Source organism: Vanellus vanellus, assembly GCF_965231255.1.
Source record: "Vanellus vanellus genome assembly, chromosome: 25".
In the NCBI taxonomy this organism is placed as follows: domain Eukaryota; kingdom Metazoa; phylum Chordata; class Aves; order Charadriiformes; family Charadriidae; genus Vanellus; species Vanellus vanellus.
In genome coordinates this window covers 5137163-5150828 of record NC_138930.1, presented here as the reverse complement: position 1 = coordinate 5150828, position 13666 = coordinate 5137163, and the positions used below count along the sequence as shown (strand labels likewise).

General features: G+C 65.3%; 1 protein-coding gene across 1 annotated transcript; it reads right to left on the bottom strand.

The window, feature by feature from the left end:
* Nucleotides 1–5404: 5404 nt before the first annotated feature.
* On the bottom strand, nucleotides 5405–13272 carry ABHD17A (abhydrolase domain containing 17A, depalmitoylase). The gene is made up of 5 exons (XM_082495423.1): nucleotides 13193–13272; nucleotides 10285–10761; nucleotides 8134–8328; nucleotides 7265–7444; nucleotides 5405–6358 (listed from the first exon to the last, which is right to left on the bottom strand). The coding sequence occupies exons 2-5, from the start codon at nucleotides 10596–10598 to the stop codon at nucleotides 6133–6135; spliced, it is 915 nt and encodes a 304-aa protein (XP_082351549.1). The 5' UTR covers nucleotides 10599–10761; nucleotides 13193–13272; the 3' UTR covers nucleotides 5405–6132.
* Nucleotides 13273–13666: the final 394 nt, after the last annotated feature.

The following is a 13666-nucleotide window of genomic DNA, read 5'->3' as shown; positions in this document are numbered from 1 at the left end:
AGGCTCCAGGGAGACCTCAGAGCCCCTTCCAGTGCCTAAAGGGGCTCCAGGAGAGCTGGGGAGGGACTCCTGATCAGGGAGGGGAGCGATGGGACGAGGGGGAACGGTTTGACACTGGAAGAGGGGAGATTGAGATGAGATCTGAAGAAGAACTTCTTGGCTGTGGGGGTGATGAGCCCCCGGCCCAGTTTGCCCCGAGAAGCTGTGGCTGCCCCATCCCTGGAGGTGTTCAAGGCCGGGTTGGACAGGGCTTGGAGCAACCTGGGCTGGGGGGAGGTGGCCCTGCCCAGGGCAGGGGGTGGCACTGGGTGAGCTTTAAGGTCCCTTCCAACCCAAACCAGGCCATGATTCTGTGATTCTATGGCTAAGTCAGAGATGCACGTGTGGTGGAAGCCTCCCACCTTGCAGACCTCTGCTCCCTACTTCTTATTTTGCATCACCGTAAAAATGCACCTCCCAGGGCAAGCATCTGCTCCTCATGGTGGGGTTACAGTTTTTCTCTGCATCTGCATGGGAACTTTCCCATTGCTCTGGCGTGAGACACCATCCAGGAGTTTGCGAAGTTGAGGAAAGACACAGAGCGGTGGGAGAACAGGGGCTTCCCCTGCGCTGCTAGAGTGTGTTCACGCAGGGTCATCTCTTCGCAGGGATGGGAAGTACCAGTACCCATCCCAGTAACCCCAGTACCCCATCCTGGTACTGCCCCACATGGATCCCGCCATGGTCCCTGTCCCCCATGGGACACTCCTCCCCAGCTACGCTGCAGCATCCCGCTCACCCCCCAGCCCCCCCATGGCCAGGGCTGCTCTGTGACACGTTATAACCCCATCCTCATCCTGGGGCAACAGCCTGCCTGCTGCATCCCACACTGCCCAGCCCCAGGGCTCTGGGTGTCAGCTGGCCCAGGGAGGATGCTCCCACCCCCCAGGGTGCTCCTGGCCCCCCAAGGGGAGGCTCCAGCCCCCAAAGAATGCTCCCAGCACCCCAGGGTGCTCCTGTCCCCCCAGGGTGCTTCTGGTTCCCCCAAGGGGAGGCTCTGGACCCCCAAGGGTGCTCCTGGCCCCCCAAGGGGATGCTCCAGCCCCCCAAGGGTGGTCCCAGCCACCAGGGTGCTTCTGACCCCCAAAAGGGATGCTCCACCCCCCCAGGAGTGCTCCCAGTCCCCCAGGGGTACTCCCAGCCCTTCAGGGTGCTTCTAACCCCCCAAGGGTCTCCAGCTCCCTAAGGGTGCTCCCATCCCCCCAGGATGTTCCTGCCCCCCCAAGAGGATGCTCCAGGCCCCCAAGAGTGCTCCCAGCCCCCTAAGGGTGCTCCCAGCACCCCAGGGTGCTTCTGTCCCCCCCCAAGGGGAGGCTCTGGACCCCCAGGGTGCTTCTGACCCCCAGAAGGGATGCTCCATTCCGCCAAGAGTGCTCCCAGCACCCCAGGGTGCTCTCAGCCCCCCAGGATGTTCCTGGCCCCCCAAGGGGATGCTCCAGACCCCCAAGAGTGCTCTCAGACCCCTAAGGGTGCTCCCAGACCCCCCAGGGTGCTCCCAGTCCTCAGGGTGCTCCTGGCCCCCCAAGGGGATGTTCTGGCCCCCCAAGGGGATGTTATGGCCCCCCAGGGTGCTTCTGGCCCCCAAAAGGGATGCTCCATTCCGCCAAGAGTGCTCCCATCCCCTTAAGGGTGCTCCCAGCCCTCCCGGGTGCTCCTGGCCCCCCAAGGGAATGCTGCAGTCCCCCGGGGTGCATGGTCCCGTACGTGCTGTCCCGGCGTCGTCGCTGCAGGGCTGTGGCAGCCCGTGGGCCTCCCTTCACCGTCCCAGCCTCCAGGCATCGCTCAGGCATAGGATGACAAAGGGAAGCTCACAGGGGGCAGGGGGCCGCGGCCCCGCAATCCTCCCGCCGAGCGCTCCTGCAGACGGGGGAGAAATGGGAGCCAGGAGGGGAGGGAAGGGGGCAGGGACACGGGGATCCCCAGCCTGCGCCCCACCTGCAGAAGGTGAAAAACAGTCCGTGCATGTCCCCCCGGCGCTGCTTCTCCCGCCTGGGGACAGTTCGGGACGTGGCGGGTGTGCAGGGTGCGAGGGGGGCTGCGTGCTCGGGCAGCACTGGCTTTGGCAGGGGGGGCGCAGATGAATGGGTGGGTTCGCGTGTGCGAAACCGAGGGGGTGTGCGTGTATGGGGGTTTATGCACACATATGTGCGCAGCGTGGAGCCGGCTGGGTCCATCCCGCGGTTGCCCACCCGCAGAGCCACCCCTTCCCGGGACCCAACCCGGCACAGGGGGACCCCAGGGACCGCTGGGCACCCACTGTCCCTGTCCCCCACCCAGCTGACAGCGCAGGGTGGTGGGTGCTCCCCTGCACCCCACACTCCCTCCTCCCCATGCCACATGCGCCGTGTCTCACCAGGGAAGTGCCGGCCGGTGTCTGGGCACGCCGGGATGCTCGTTGCATCCGTGCTGCTCGAGGAGCGAGGGCAGACAGGGTCGGTGCCCCCAGACCTGCCACCATCCCTGTCCCCAGCTGTCCCCCACCAGCCCCAGGTCGCTGCCTCACTCACCTGGCGGGGCAGAAGCAGGGGCTGCTGCCAGCGCATCCTCTCCTCTCCTCATCCTTTCCGCTCCCCTTCCCTCCATCTTAGCCAGCGCCGTGCAGAGCCCCTCACCCTGGCATCCCTCCTCTGGCGCCCTCCCCTCTCCCCAGCCCGACCACGGACGGGATCCTTCCCCTCTGCCCTTTTATACCATCTTTGTTCATATGACAAGCACGTGAAAAACCAGAGCAGAGCTCGGAAAAAAGCTCCTTAAGACTCTTTAATTCAGTTTCCTGGATCCCATGACTGAGCTCGGCCTGTGAACGGGGTCTCATGACTGTGGCACGCAGGCCCTGGCCATCAAAAGCCTCATTTATGCCCCAAAAGAGATGTAAACCCCTTTTGGCCGGTCATCCGGTGAGCTCGATGTCCCCTATGCCCAGCATCAGCCATAGCCCCATCCGCACCAGCATCGCGCCTCTGCCGAGGACTGGTCGCAGCAGGTATCCCCTCCTCTCCCCCGCAGGATACCTGGTTGTCCAGTTGTCCCCTTTCACCGCCGTTACACCCAGGCACACACATGTACACACACGTACACAACTGCACACACAGACACCCCCAGCCCAGCCGTGTGGCTGCCACTCTGCAGCGACGGGAGCAGAAGCCGCCTGTGCCCCGGCTCTTCTGGGGGCTTCGAAACGAGCCGGAGGGAGGACACCTGCCCTGTCCCCTCCCTGCTGTGGCTGCGGGAGGGACTTTGGGGACTCTCTGGGGCCTGACTCTGCCTTTCCCCTCCTCTATGCCCGGCTGACACCGTGATTTCGGCAGAGTCCCCCTCCGGGCACCAAACCCCATCCAGGTCCAGCCCCATCCCAGTCCCTTTCCCTTCCCCGTCCCCTCCTGGTGCTCCCAAACTGTGGCACCAGTGATGGGGAGAGAAGTGCCATCCCGGTGGCTGGTGGTCCAGTTTGGCCCTATGGGTGGGGGACGCTTGCACCGGGGACCCCTGGGGCAGGTCCAGCTCATGCCTTTTGGGGACCCTGCAGCTCACATACGGGTTGGTGCTGCTCCCTCCCTCCTGGCTCCAGCTGCTCGTGCCGGGGTGAGGACGGAGCCTGAGCCCTCTGGACCAGCAGCAGTGAAGGATCCAGACCCAAAAAGCCCCGATCCCTATCAGCAACGGATCACAGCCCTTCCCAGAGCCCGGCTCCCCATCACAGGGGCAGCAGCCGCCGGTGCCCGACTCACCAGCACCCCACATACCTGAGATGGGTCTAAATTTTGGGGACCAGGCTGCACTTTTCTGTCTTTTTGCCTTTTTTTTTTTTTTTTTTTAAACTTTGACGCAGCAAACGCAAACTCAGACCACCCCGACATCCCCCCTGAACCCAACCACCGGCCCCGAGACATCCCGCCGGCGATGCAGAGCTGCTTTAAAGCATCCGCAGCTCAACAGGAAACAGGCAGCAGTAAGAGGATAAAAATACCCTTGGTGCAAACAAAACGTCTCTGTGTTGGGATTAGGGCGCTGTGGGCTGCTCCGGCCCCGCTAATCGGGGCTGGGGACGGAGGGGAGCCGGGCTGGGTGACGGTGGTGGCTTTGGCTTCCAGCACACGTGTGAGCTAAAGGCTCTAAACCCAACCGGCAGCTGCGTGTGGCGAAACGGGGCAGGGAGGGGAGGGCTGGGGGGATGCTCGGGGAGAAGACAGACATCCCGGCTCCCAACCTTCCCCCCCCCCCCCGGGAAAATGGGGTAAAACCACCCAGAGCCCCAAGACCCAAATCTTCTTCTGGCTCCTGCAGAGCCCCAGCCCCAAAGAAGGGTCCCCCCCCAAAGAAATGTCCACCCCAAAGAAGGGTCCACCCCAAAGTAGGGTCCCCCCCATCTCCAGTGGAGGACCCTGCCTTGGTCCCGGGAGGAGGCGAGGCGTGTGTGGGGAGCAGGGGGTCCCGTGCCCCCCGCCTTTCCCCCCACCCCACAGCTCCCAGCCCCAAATAATATGTGCGTTTGAGTGCTCCGAGCGTGGGGCCGCGGCGAGGCCCCGCCACAAGGCCCCTGAGCCCCTTCGAGAGCCGCCTAAGGAGATTATCGCTCCTCACATGAGCCCGCCGGGCCCCACAGTCTCGCACTGGGGAGGAGGGGACACCAAGGTGACGGGGGACACCATGGGGGGAGCCGGTGCCTGGGAGCCCCACGAGGGTCCCTGTGGGCATGGGAAGGGGCGAGGGGTGTCCCGGGGGCAGGAAAACACACGGAGGCTTTGAAGAGCTCTGCCCCGGGTGACTTCAGAGCAGGCACTGACCCAAAAAGTGTTTTAACAGCCCATCTGCTGGCGGGGGGGCACGGTGGGGTGTCCCCTGCGCCCGCCTCCGTGGCCAGCACACACCAGGCATCGCAGAGGGCACGGCTGGGAGCCGAGCAGCCCAAAAATAAGATTTGTTCCCCCCAGGGCCACCCTGCCTGCTTGGGACCACGCTGCAGGCCATGGGGATGTCCCCCGTCCCCTACGGCGTGCCCGAGTCCCCCCCATGCCACTGCTCGAGGCCATCCTCCACCTCTGCCCTCATGATCCCACAGGATTCCCCAATCAAACGGGACAGGGGCTGGCAGAGGAACGGGTCCCCATTGTCCCCACTGCCCAATTCAAAGAGACAGACCTCCACAGCCCGGTCCCGGGGGGGGCCAAGGGCTCCTTCCCCATCTGCTGCCACCTCGGGACTGCCCGGTCCCCAGAGGAGGGTGACAAGCGTTGGGGATCCAGCCAAGTGCCACTGAGCTGAGGCATCTGCCAGCGGGGAAAGCGGATGGGCCAGAGCCCACAGGGGCTGGTGCTGGTCCCCCCGAGGCAGCCCCAGGCGTACCCAGGGAAAGGGCGCACGCGGGTAAAATGTTAAACCTCTGCTTTTTATTCGGTGCCCGTTTTCCTCGTCCCGTTTCCCGAGCGCACCGCGAGCAAGTGGTACAGAGGAGGTTTTCCAGGGGTGACCTGAACACGGGGAGCGCTCTGAGAAAGCAGAGCGGGGCCAAAGTGGAAGGGGTGTGGGGCAGGGGGACACCTCCTTCACACATCCCCAAAATGCCCTTGGGGACACGGCTCTGCCCCAGCCACGGGGCGAACACCATCAGCGCCGATCCCGGGAAAGCTCCGTCAAGGGCAGGAACGGCCACCTCCTCCGTCCTGCCCCCCAGCAACGCCAGGGAGGGGGCCAGACCCCCAGCCCCTCTCCAACTCGCCTTATTGCTATAGTCAGAGCAGCAGAGCGGCCAGAAGGAATTCAGGAGTTCGCTGTTTTGGGAGAGGGGACGAGGACACATCCAAAGCTGAGGATTCGCCATCAAGAGGGTGGGCTCTTATTGGGGAAGGGGGAAGGAGGGAGCTGCCATCTCTCGCCAGCCCGGCCGGTGGTGCCAGCAGCGCCGGAGCTGACACCGGGAGGGAAGAGAATTGTGCTCGTGTCCAAGAGGAAACGCACCGTCCGCTCCAGGGCCTCCTGCCCTCTCCCGAGGCTGGAGCTGAGGCTGTATAAACTCATTGCACCTCCAGCAGCAGGGACTGGGGAAGGACACTGGGACAACTGGAGAGACAGGCTGCCTGTCCCCCTGCCCTGCAGCTAGTTGCGTTGGCTGGCCAGCTCCTGGGAGATGAATTTCCGAAGGCGCTCGAGGTACTGGCTGTAAAGTTCAATGTCATTGTGCCCGGCCCCGTCCACCCACAGCGGCTCCACAGCCTTGGGGCAGCGTTCAAAAAGCGCCAGGCCATGGGAGAAGTCGATGACTTCATCCTCCGTGCCGTGGATGATGAGGACGGGAGAGGTGATTTTGGAAATCTTCTCAATGCTGCCAAGAAGAGTGGGGGGGAAAGAGATGACAAAGTGGGTTAAGTACAGGGATCGAGGCACCCCCATTCCTCCTGCCCCCCAAAACACATCCCCACGGGGGAGAGGGACCAGGAAATGCTCTTTGGCAGAGCATGGGGACATGGAGCTTCTGCCAAGGATGAGCTGCAGGACATGAACCCCCCCAGTGTGACAGACGAGGACCAGACAGTGGTGACAGCAGCCCCATGGGACCTAGGCAGGGCTGACGGAAACCGCTGCAGGCCAGCGGGAGCCCAGGCCCTCCCCGCGTCGGGATCAGCCGTGCTGGGCTTTGAGGAGTGGAAGCACGGCCGTTCTCAGCCCGGCCCCAAAGGCCACACGAGGCCACTGGGATGCAGAGCGTGGGCTGGTGGCTCCCGGCCACAGCGTCCAGCTCGGGGACCGTCCCTCGCTGGCCTCTGGCTGCAAGCGAGAGGTGAAGCAAGAGCTCATCGCACCTCAGCGCCACTGCCCCTGCCCTCCGCAGAGCCGGGAAAAAGCCCAAGAAATTACTCTTGGGGGAGAGAGGGGTCCCGGGGACCCCCAAGGTTTGTGATACCCTGACGAGGGGGCAGTGGCACAACCCCAAAGCTAATGGCTGAGACACTGGGACAGGATGGCCAGGAGGTGATGCCACCAGGAGACCTGGGGTGGACGCATGGGCATGGCCCTCAGGAGGGGGCACAGGGGGGTTTACGATGCCCCGGAGGGGGCCGAATGCAAGGCAAGAGGATGCTGATGGGCACGTTTCAGCCTATCAAGGGAGACAAATCCACATTTTTCACAATAACCCCTCTGCGTGGTCAGGGCTGGCATCCAGGACAGCACTGATCTGGGCACTGCCCCTCCAGAGCTGAGTCCTGTCCCTTCACCCTACGCCACTCACTTGGGGAAGGCATCAAACCAGTAGGTCTTCTTGGTCTCGGGGAAGGCAACTCTCATGCCAGAGGTGAGCGGGGAGTGGAGCACGATGGCAGCGCACTCGTAGCGGGAGGCCAGGTCAACCGTGGGCACCGTGCCGATGCTTTGTCCGTACAAAATAATGTTCTCCGGGCTGATTCCATACCTGGGAGAGGAGAGGGCACGTCAGCACCCAAGCACCAGAGTCACATCGCCAGGAGATACAGCACAGGGGGTCACCCTACTCTGCCCACAGCACCCTGCAAGGCTTCCTGGGGTGGGGTGGGGGGTCAGCGGGGCTCTGTCCCCCCTGCTGTCCCCCGGCTGGGCCCAAAGCAGCTGCCCTGCGTCCCTGGCAGGACCAGGCAGCACCAGGGAGGGACGAGCTGCCAGATGAGTTGTCGGGGGGGTGTCAAGGCCCACCCTTGCCGGGAACAGGACCACAGAGGGGTTTGCGGAGCCCGGACCGCAGCCGCACGGGGCAGCCCCTGGTTCCCGGAGCACGCTGCGAGCCAGACCTGGCTGCGGGCAGGGCAGAGGAGGCAGAGCACATCACAGGGCTGCACGTTGAGCCCGGCTGGGGAAGCGGGGCCGAGCACAGCCAGGGGAGAGCCTGGGAACAGCAAGATGGGGAGCACAGCTTGTGGCGGCATCCCCAAAGCAAGGTCATACCCCCGGCAGCATCCCTGCCCTCCGGGTCCCCTGGCCCGCTTCCCCCGCAGCTGCTTTCCGGCCACCCCTTCCCGTTACGAGCAGCCTGGGTTCCCTCTCCGGGAGATTTCCTGTTTTCCAGACTGCTGGATCACAGGGTTTTCCTGGATGTCCTCCCTTCCTCCTGCCCGGCGCCCCGCTCACCGCGTCCGCAGCGCCTGCCACGCGGCGTCGATGTCGGAGTAGAGGTTCCTCTCTGAGGGCTTGCCCGTGCTCACGCCGTAGCCTGAGTAGTCGTAGGAGAAGATGTTGCAGTTGATGCGGGTGCCCAGCCCGATGTAGAAGCTGCTCATCTGCCCCAGGTCCACGGCATTGCCGTGCGAGAAAAGCACCGTGTACCTGCAGCAGCGGGGAGAGATGGGCACGGTGGGTTCATCGGGGACTTCACTGCGGTGCCACCGCACTGCCTGGCCCGGCGGCTCAGGGACGGACGTGCCTGGGCAATGCCAGCCAGGATGGCCGCTTTGGAGGCCAAAAGCCAAACCCCGAGACGTGAAGGGCCAACACCCCTCTGGCCACCCAAGGAAGGTCCTTGCGACACCCCCGGTCCAACCCCAGAGACACCCAGACCCTCCTCGGCGCCCGGGACCGGGGGCTCGCTCCCAGCAGAAACAGGCAGCCCAAAGGCAGGATGATTCTGTTCAAGTTTTTGAGTCTATTTTTGGTAAAAAGCTCAGGATTTGGGGCCGTTTGCCCAATAGGGATTTCAAGTAAGAATTCTGACAGCGGATTTTTTTTCTCCCCTGAGTCTGGCAAGACACCAGACGCCGGGAGAGAAGTGAATTGTGGGAGTGACAAGGCACAAGAAATTTCCACCATAAGGGGGAAAACAATGTTAATCATAAAAATTAACACTAATAGCGCTTTGATGGAAGCTTGGCTCTCTTCTGCCAGAGGGAGGGAGCGGGACCCGCTCCCCGCTGAGCCCCCGCAGTTGGTGCGAGAGGTCTGCGGCCAGGTTGAGCCTCCCTGGCCCAGCCTGGATGACCCGAAAAGCCCCAGCAGGAAGGTGGTGGCAGGACGAGCCGTGGGGAGGACAGATGCCAAAGCAAGACCTGATGCCTCAAGGAGTTTGGGAGGGTCAGATCCGTCCCCCCCCGGCCCAAGCCCTTCTCTCCAGCCCCACAGTCTGCACTGAACGGCCGACTGGGAGCCAGGCCAGCGCCGAGCCTCGCCGCGGGCAGGCAGAGCAATCCCACCGCTGCGTCCCTCTCTCCGGGGACCTGCGACGCATGCAGGGACGGGGCGGACATCCCCACCGGGCAGCCTGTGGTGACCTCCTGTAACACAGCTCTCCAACCCCCGCGAGAGCCAGCCTCCCTCACCCCAAGCCCAGCGCTGGGGTTGAAGTCCTTGGCACGCTGAGGGCAGCGTCGTCGTCCCCCCCCTCCCAGAGCTCTCTGCAGACGCCATTCCTCGGAAGGTTGCGGTGCTCCGGCTGCCTGGGGTCAGCCGGGGTGCCGCAGGCCGGGCGACCCGGTCTCCTCCTGCACCCGAACCCCCACGCTGTGCCACCGGCTCGGGGAGCAGCTGCCAAGTCCCCTCCTGTCCCCGCATCGTCCCCTCATGCCACCAGCAGCCGGGAGGGGGTCTCTGTCCCCCACCCCGGGCTGCCCCTCTCCAGCTTCCCAGTTTACGGACCCACGGGGGTGACCAGTAGGGGGTTGTGCCTAAAACCCTCCTGGATTTGGCTCCTATCGCTCTTCTGGAGGAATCAAACGTGCCTGTGAATTAGACTAAACGCGCGGACCCCGTTCACCGCCGGCACCTCCTGGTTGGCACAGGCTCTTGCCCATCCCTGTGGTCACCACGGGGCTGGGGACAGAGGGCGAGCGGCCACCACAGACCCCCCTGGTGCTCACGGAGACCCCCGCGCAGACGCTCGGTTCACAACTGGACATCAGGTGACATCAGGGGGACCGGTGACATCAGGGGAGATATGGGTGACTGGTGACAGAAGGGGAGAACTGCAGGACAGCCCGGGGAATCCCTACGTCCCTATAGCCTCCGGCTTTGCCTCCGCTCCCTGTTTAACCCCATTCCCAGCTGCAGCCACAAGCCAGACCGGTCCTGGGAGCCGAACTCACCGGCGCCACAGGATGCCTCCAAAGCCCCACGGCAGCTCCTTCAGCGAGGCGCCGGGTCAGGCCGGGGGCAAGGAGGTGGCACTGGGCTGAAGGAGAGGAGGGGCAGGATGGCGCCGTGCCCGCCAGCACCGCGCCAGCCCAGCGTCGAGCCGGCCAGGGTCAAACCGCCGGCAGCGACGCCGGGCCGGCACGTCCGCGGGCGACTCACCTGGCGCCTGGCACGCAGCGGACGTACATACAGCCGACGCGGTTCCCTCGGCTGCTTTTGGTGACGAAGACCTCGATGTTGTCCAGCTCCCGCTGGGAGTACTGGAAATCCGCCCGGTCCTTCAAGTGCAGCTTCCATCGCCCCGCAGCGCCGCCGCGCAGGGAGCCGGTGCTGGTGCTGCCCACGGGCTCCGGCTCGGGGACCACCGCGTAGGTGGGCTCCGGGGGCAGGAAGGCCAGTTTGGCAGCGATGCGGCTGGGGCAGGGAGGGCAGCAGAAGAGGCAGCAGAGTTGGCTGATCGACAGCCCGTTCATGGCGGCGACGAGGTGAATCCAAACGGGAGAGAGGCCAGGAACAAGGACGGCCCGGAGAGGCCCCGGTCCTCAGCTGGCCATCGGCACCGTGGCCACCAGCAGTCCACCACGGGCCGGTGCTGGGGTGGCCGCCATCCGTCTGTCTGCAGGCGGTAGCGGTAGCCTGTGGGCAAGTCAGGCAGCAGTGAGGGCTCTGCAACGGGCAACCCCCCCCGGACACGCGTGACCCACAGCTGGGGACACACACACGCCTTCCCGGTGTGCCGACACACACCATGTTCGCCCCCCCCCAACACACACCCACCACTCACAGCCCCCACGCTCACGGTGAACCCACTCCCCCCCCCCTCCCCCAAAACCAAAAACCAAAACCTCTCTCAACACCTCCCAGCCCACCCTCCCCCACGCACCGCAGCCCCACGCCGGGGAGGCGAGGGCGGCAGTCGCACAATTGCACACATACACACACTCCACAACAGCCGCACAGTCGGTGGTACAAAGGACACAGCCCCTCCAGGACCTCCTCCTCCCCCCCCCCCCCCCCCCCCCCCCCAGATGCTGGCACAGGCATGCGGTGGGAGCACTGAGCTCCCAAAAAAAAGGGGGAGTGGGGAGAAAGGGGGGGGGCGGGGGGGGGGGGGAAGGAGGGAAAAAAAAAAAAAAAAAAGCAACTATTTTCTGCAAGTTTGGGCACAGGCTTGCGCTGAGGAATGTCAAACCAACCCACACCCCGAGGAATTCGCTCCATCTGCTTCCGAAGGGTTGGGAAAGGGGAGGAAAGGGTGGAGGGGGGAGGCCTCCCGCCCGCCCAGCCGGGAGGAGAAGGCTACGGCACCCAAACGTGCCAAAATATTCGGAGGGAAGGGATGCCCCATGCCCCGACCCCGCTGCAGTCCCTACGGGGCTTCAGGCACTGTCCCGCTGGCGGGGCCGGCGTCGCACCGGCCACACTGCAGCCCCGTCCCTCCCGGGTTTGGCACCCCACGTGCCGGCGGGACTGCGGGCAGCCGCGGCGGACGACGGTGTCCGGCGGCCACAGACCTGCACGGGCACGTCGGGGCATTGGTCCACGCAGGCAGGGGCAGGCGGGCGCCGGCGGCGCAGGCGGCGGGTGTCACGCCATGTGTCACGCTCACGCCGGGTGTCACGCTCACGCCGAGCCGAACCCTGGCACCGGCTGGTGCCCCGCGGCCAGCGTGGGGGGCCGGATCCACCCCACGGCCAGGGTGGGGAGATGCACACTGCACCCACTCACTGACCCGAGTGGGACACACACACACACACACACTCTGAGCAGTGTGGGACCCCCCCCACGCTGACCGCTGGAACCCCACAGACACACACTGACCTGCGTGGGACCCTCCAACCGACTGGTGGGTGCCCCCCCCCCCCATTGATCCAAGTGGGACCCTCCCCCCCCCCACACACACACACACTGACCAGTGGGGGACACCCCCACACTGACCACTGGGACTCCACACACACACACTCACCTGTGTGGGACCCCCCAAGCGACTGGTGGGTGCCCCCCCCTCCCATTGATCCAAGTGGGACCCCCCCCCCCACACACACACTGACCTGTGTGGGACCCCACAGACACACACTGACATGTGGGACCCCCCAACCGACTGGTGGGTGCCCCCCCCCTCCCATTGATCCAAGTGGGACCCCCCCCCACACACACACACACTGACCTGTGTGGGACCCCACAGACACACACTGACATGTGGGACCCCCAAACCGACTGGTGGGTGCCCCCCCACACACACTGACCGGTGTGGGACCCCCCCCCCCACACACACACTGATTGGGGTGGGCCTCCCCCCTCCATTGACAGGCATGGGACCCCCCACCCCACACACACTGACCGGTGTGGGACCCCCCCACACACACACTGAGCGGCGTGGGCCTCTCACCCCCCCACTGGCTGGTCTGGGGGGGGGTCACACACACACACTGACCAGTGTGGGACCCCCCCACTGACCAGTAGGTGCCCCCCCCACACACTGACAGGCCTGGGACCCCCCCACAGACCAGTGTAGGCCTCTCTCTCCCACTGACCGGTGGGGGGGGGGTCCCACACACACACACACACACACTGACCAGTGTGGGACCCCCCCACTGACCAGGAGGTGCCCTCCCCCTCCTCTGACAGCCCTGGGACCCCCCAACCTCACACACACTGACCGGCGTGGGCCCCCCCCCGCGACTCCTGTGGGCCTCACTCCCCCAACTGGCCAGTGTGGGACTGTGCCCCCCCCCCCCCGCTGCCCGGTAGGACCCCCCCCCGATCACCGTGGGCCTCCCCCACCCCCCCCCGACCTGCGTGGGGCCCCCCCCCACTGCCCGCCGTGGGCCTCCCCCCACACACTGCCCGGTGTAGGACCTCCCCCCCGCCTCCTAAACCGTGTGTCCCCCCCTCCCTCCACGCTAACCCGTGGGGGACCCTCCCCCCCCACGACCGCTGCGGCCCCCCCCAAACCGACCCGCGCGCGGTCCCTCCGCCACCACAGCACCCACTCGCGCCTCCCCCCCACTCCCACGCCGAGATGACCCGTGTCCCTGTCCCCCCCCCTCCCCCCCCCGCCCCATACCTGGACATGCTCTGAGCACTCCCTCCCCCCCCCCCCGCTCGGGGCTGCCGAAGGAACGGGCGCCCGGTGGGTCCTCCGCGGCGGGGGCGGGGCCGCAGCGCCTGACCCCGCCCTCTCCCGGAAGTGGCGCCATCGCTCCGCCCCCCCGTCGCCCATTTCCGTGATGGCGCCTGTGGGGGCCGCAGTGAGGGCGGAAGGGATGGTGTGTTGGAGGCCGGATGGGGGTAGAGAGAAAGGAGGCGGCTTCGGGGCGGGAAGGCCCTCAGCCCCGCCGCCCCAGGGCTCAGTACTGGGGCCAGTCCTGTTTAATGTTTAATTTAATAGTCCTTTATCAGTGACCTGGACGAGGGGATGGAGCGCACCCTCAGTCAGTTTGCAGATGACACCAGGTTGGGCGGGAGTGTTGACCTGCTGGAGGGGAGGAAGGCTCTACAGAGGGGTCTGCACAGGCTGGAGCCATGGGCCGAGGCCAAT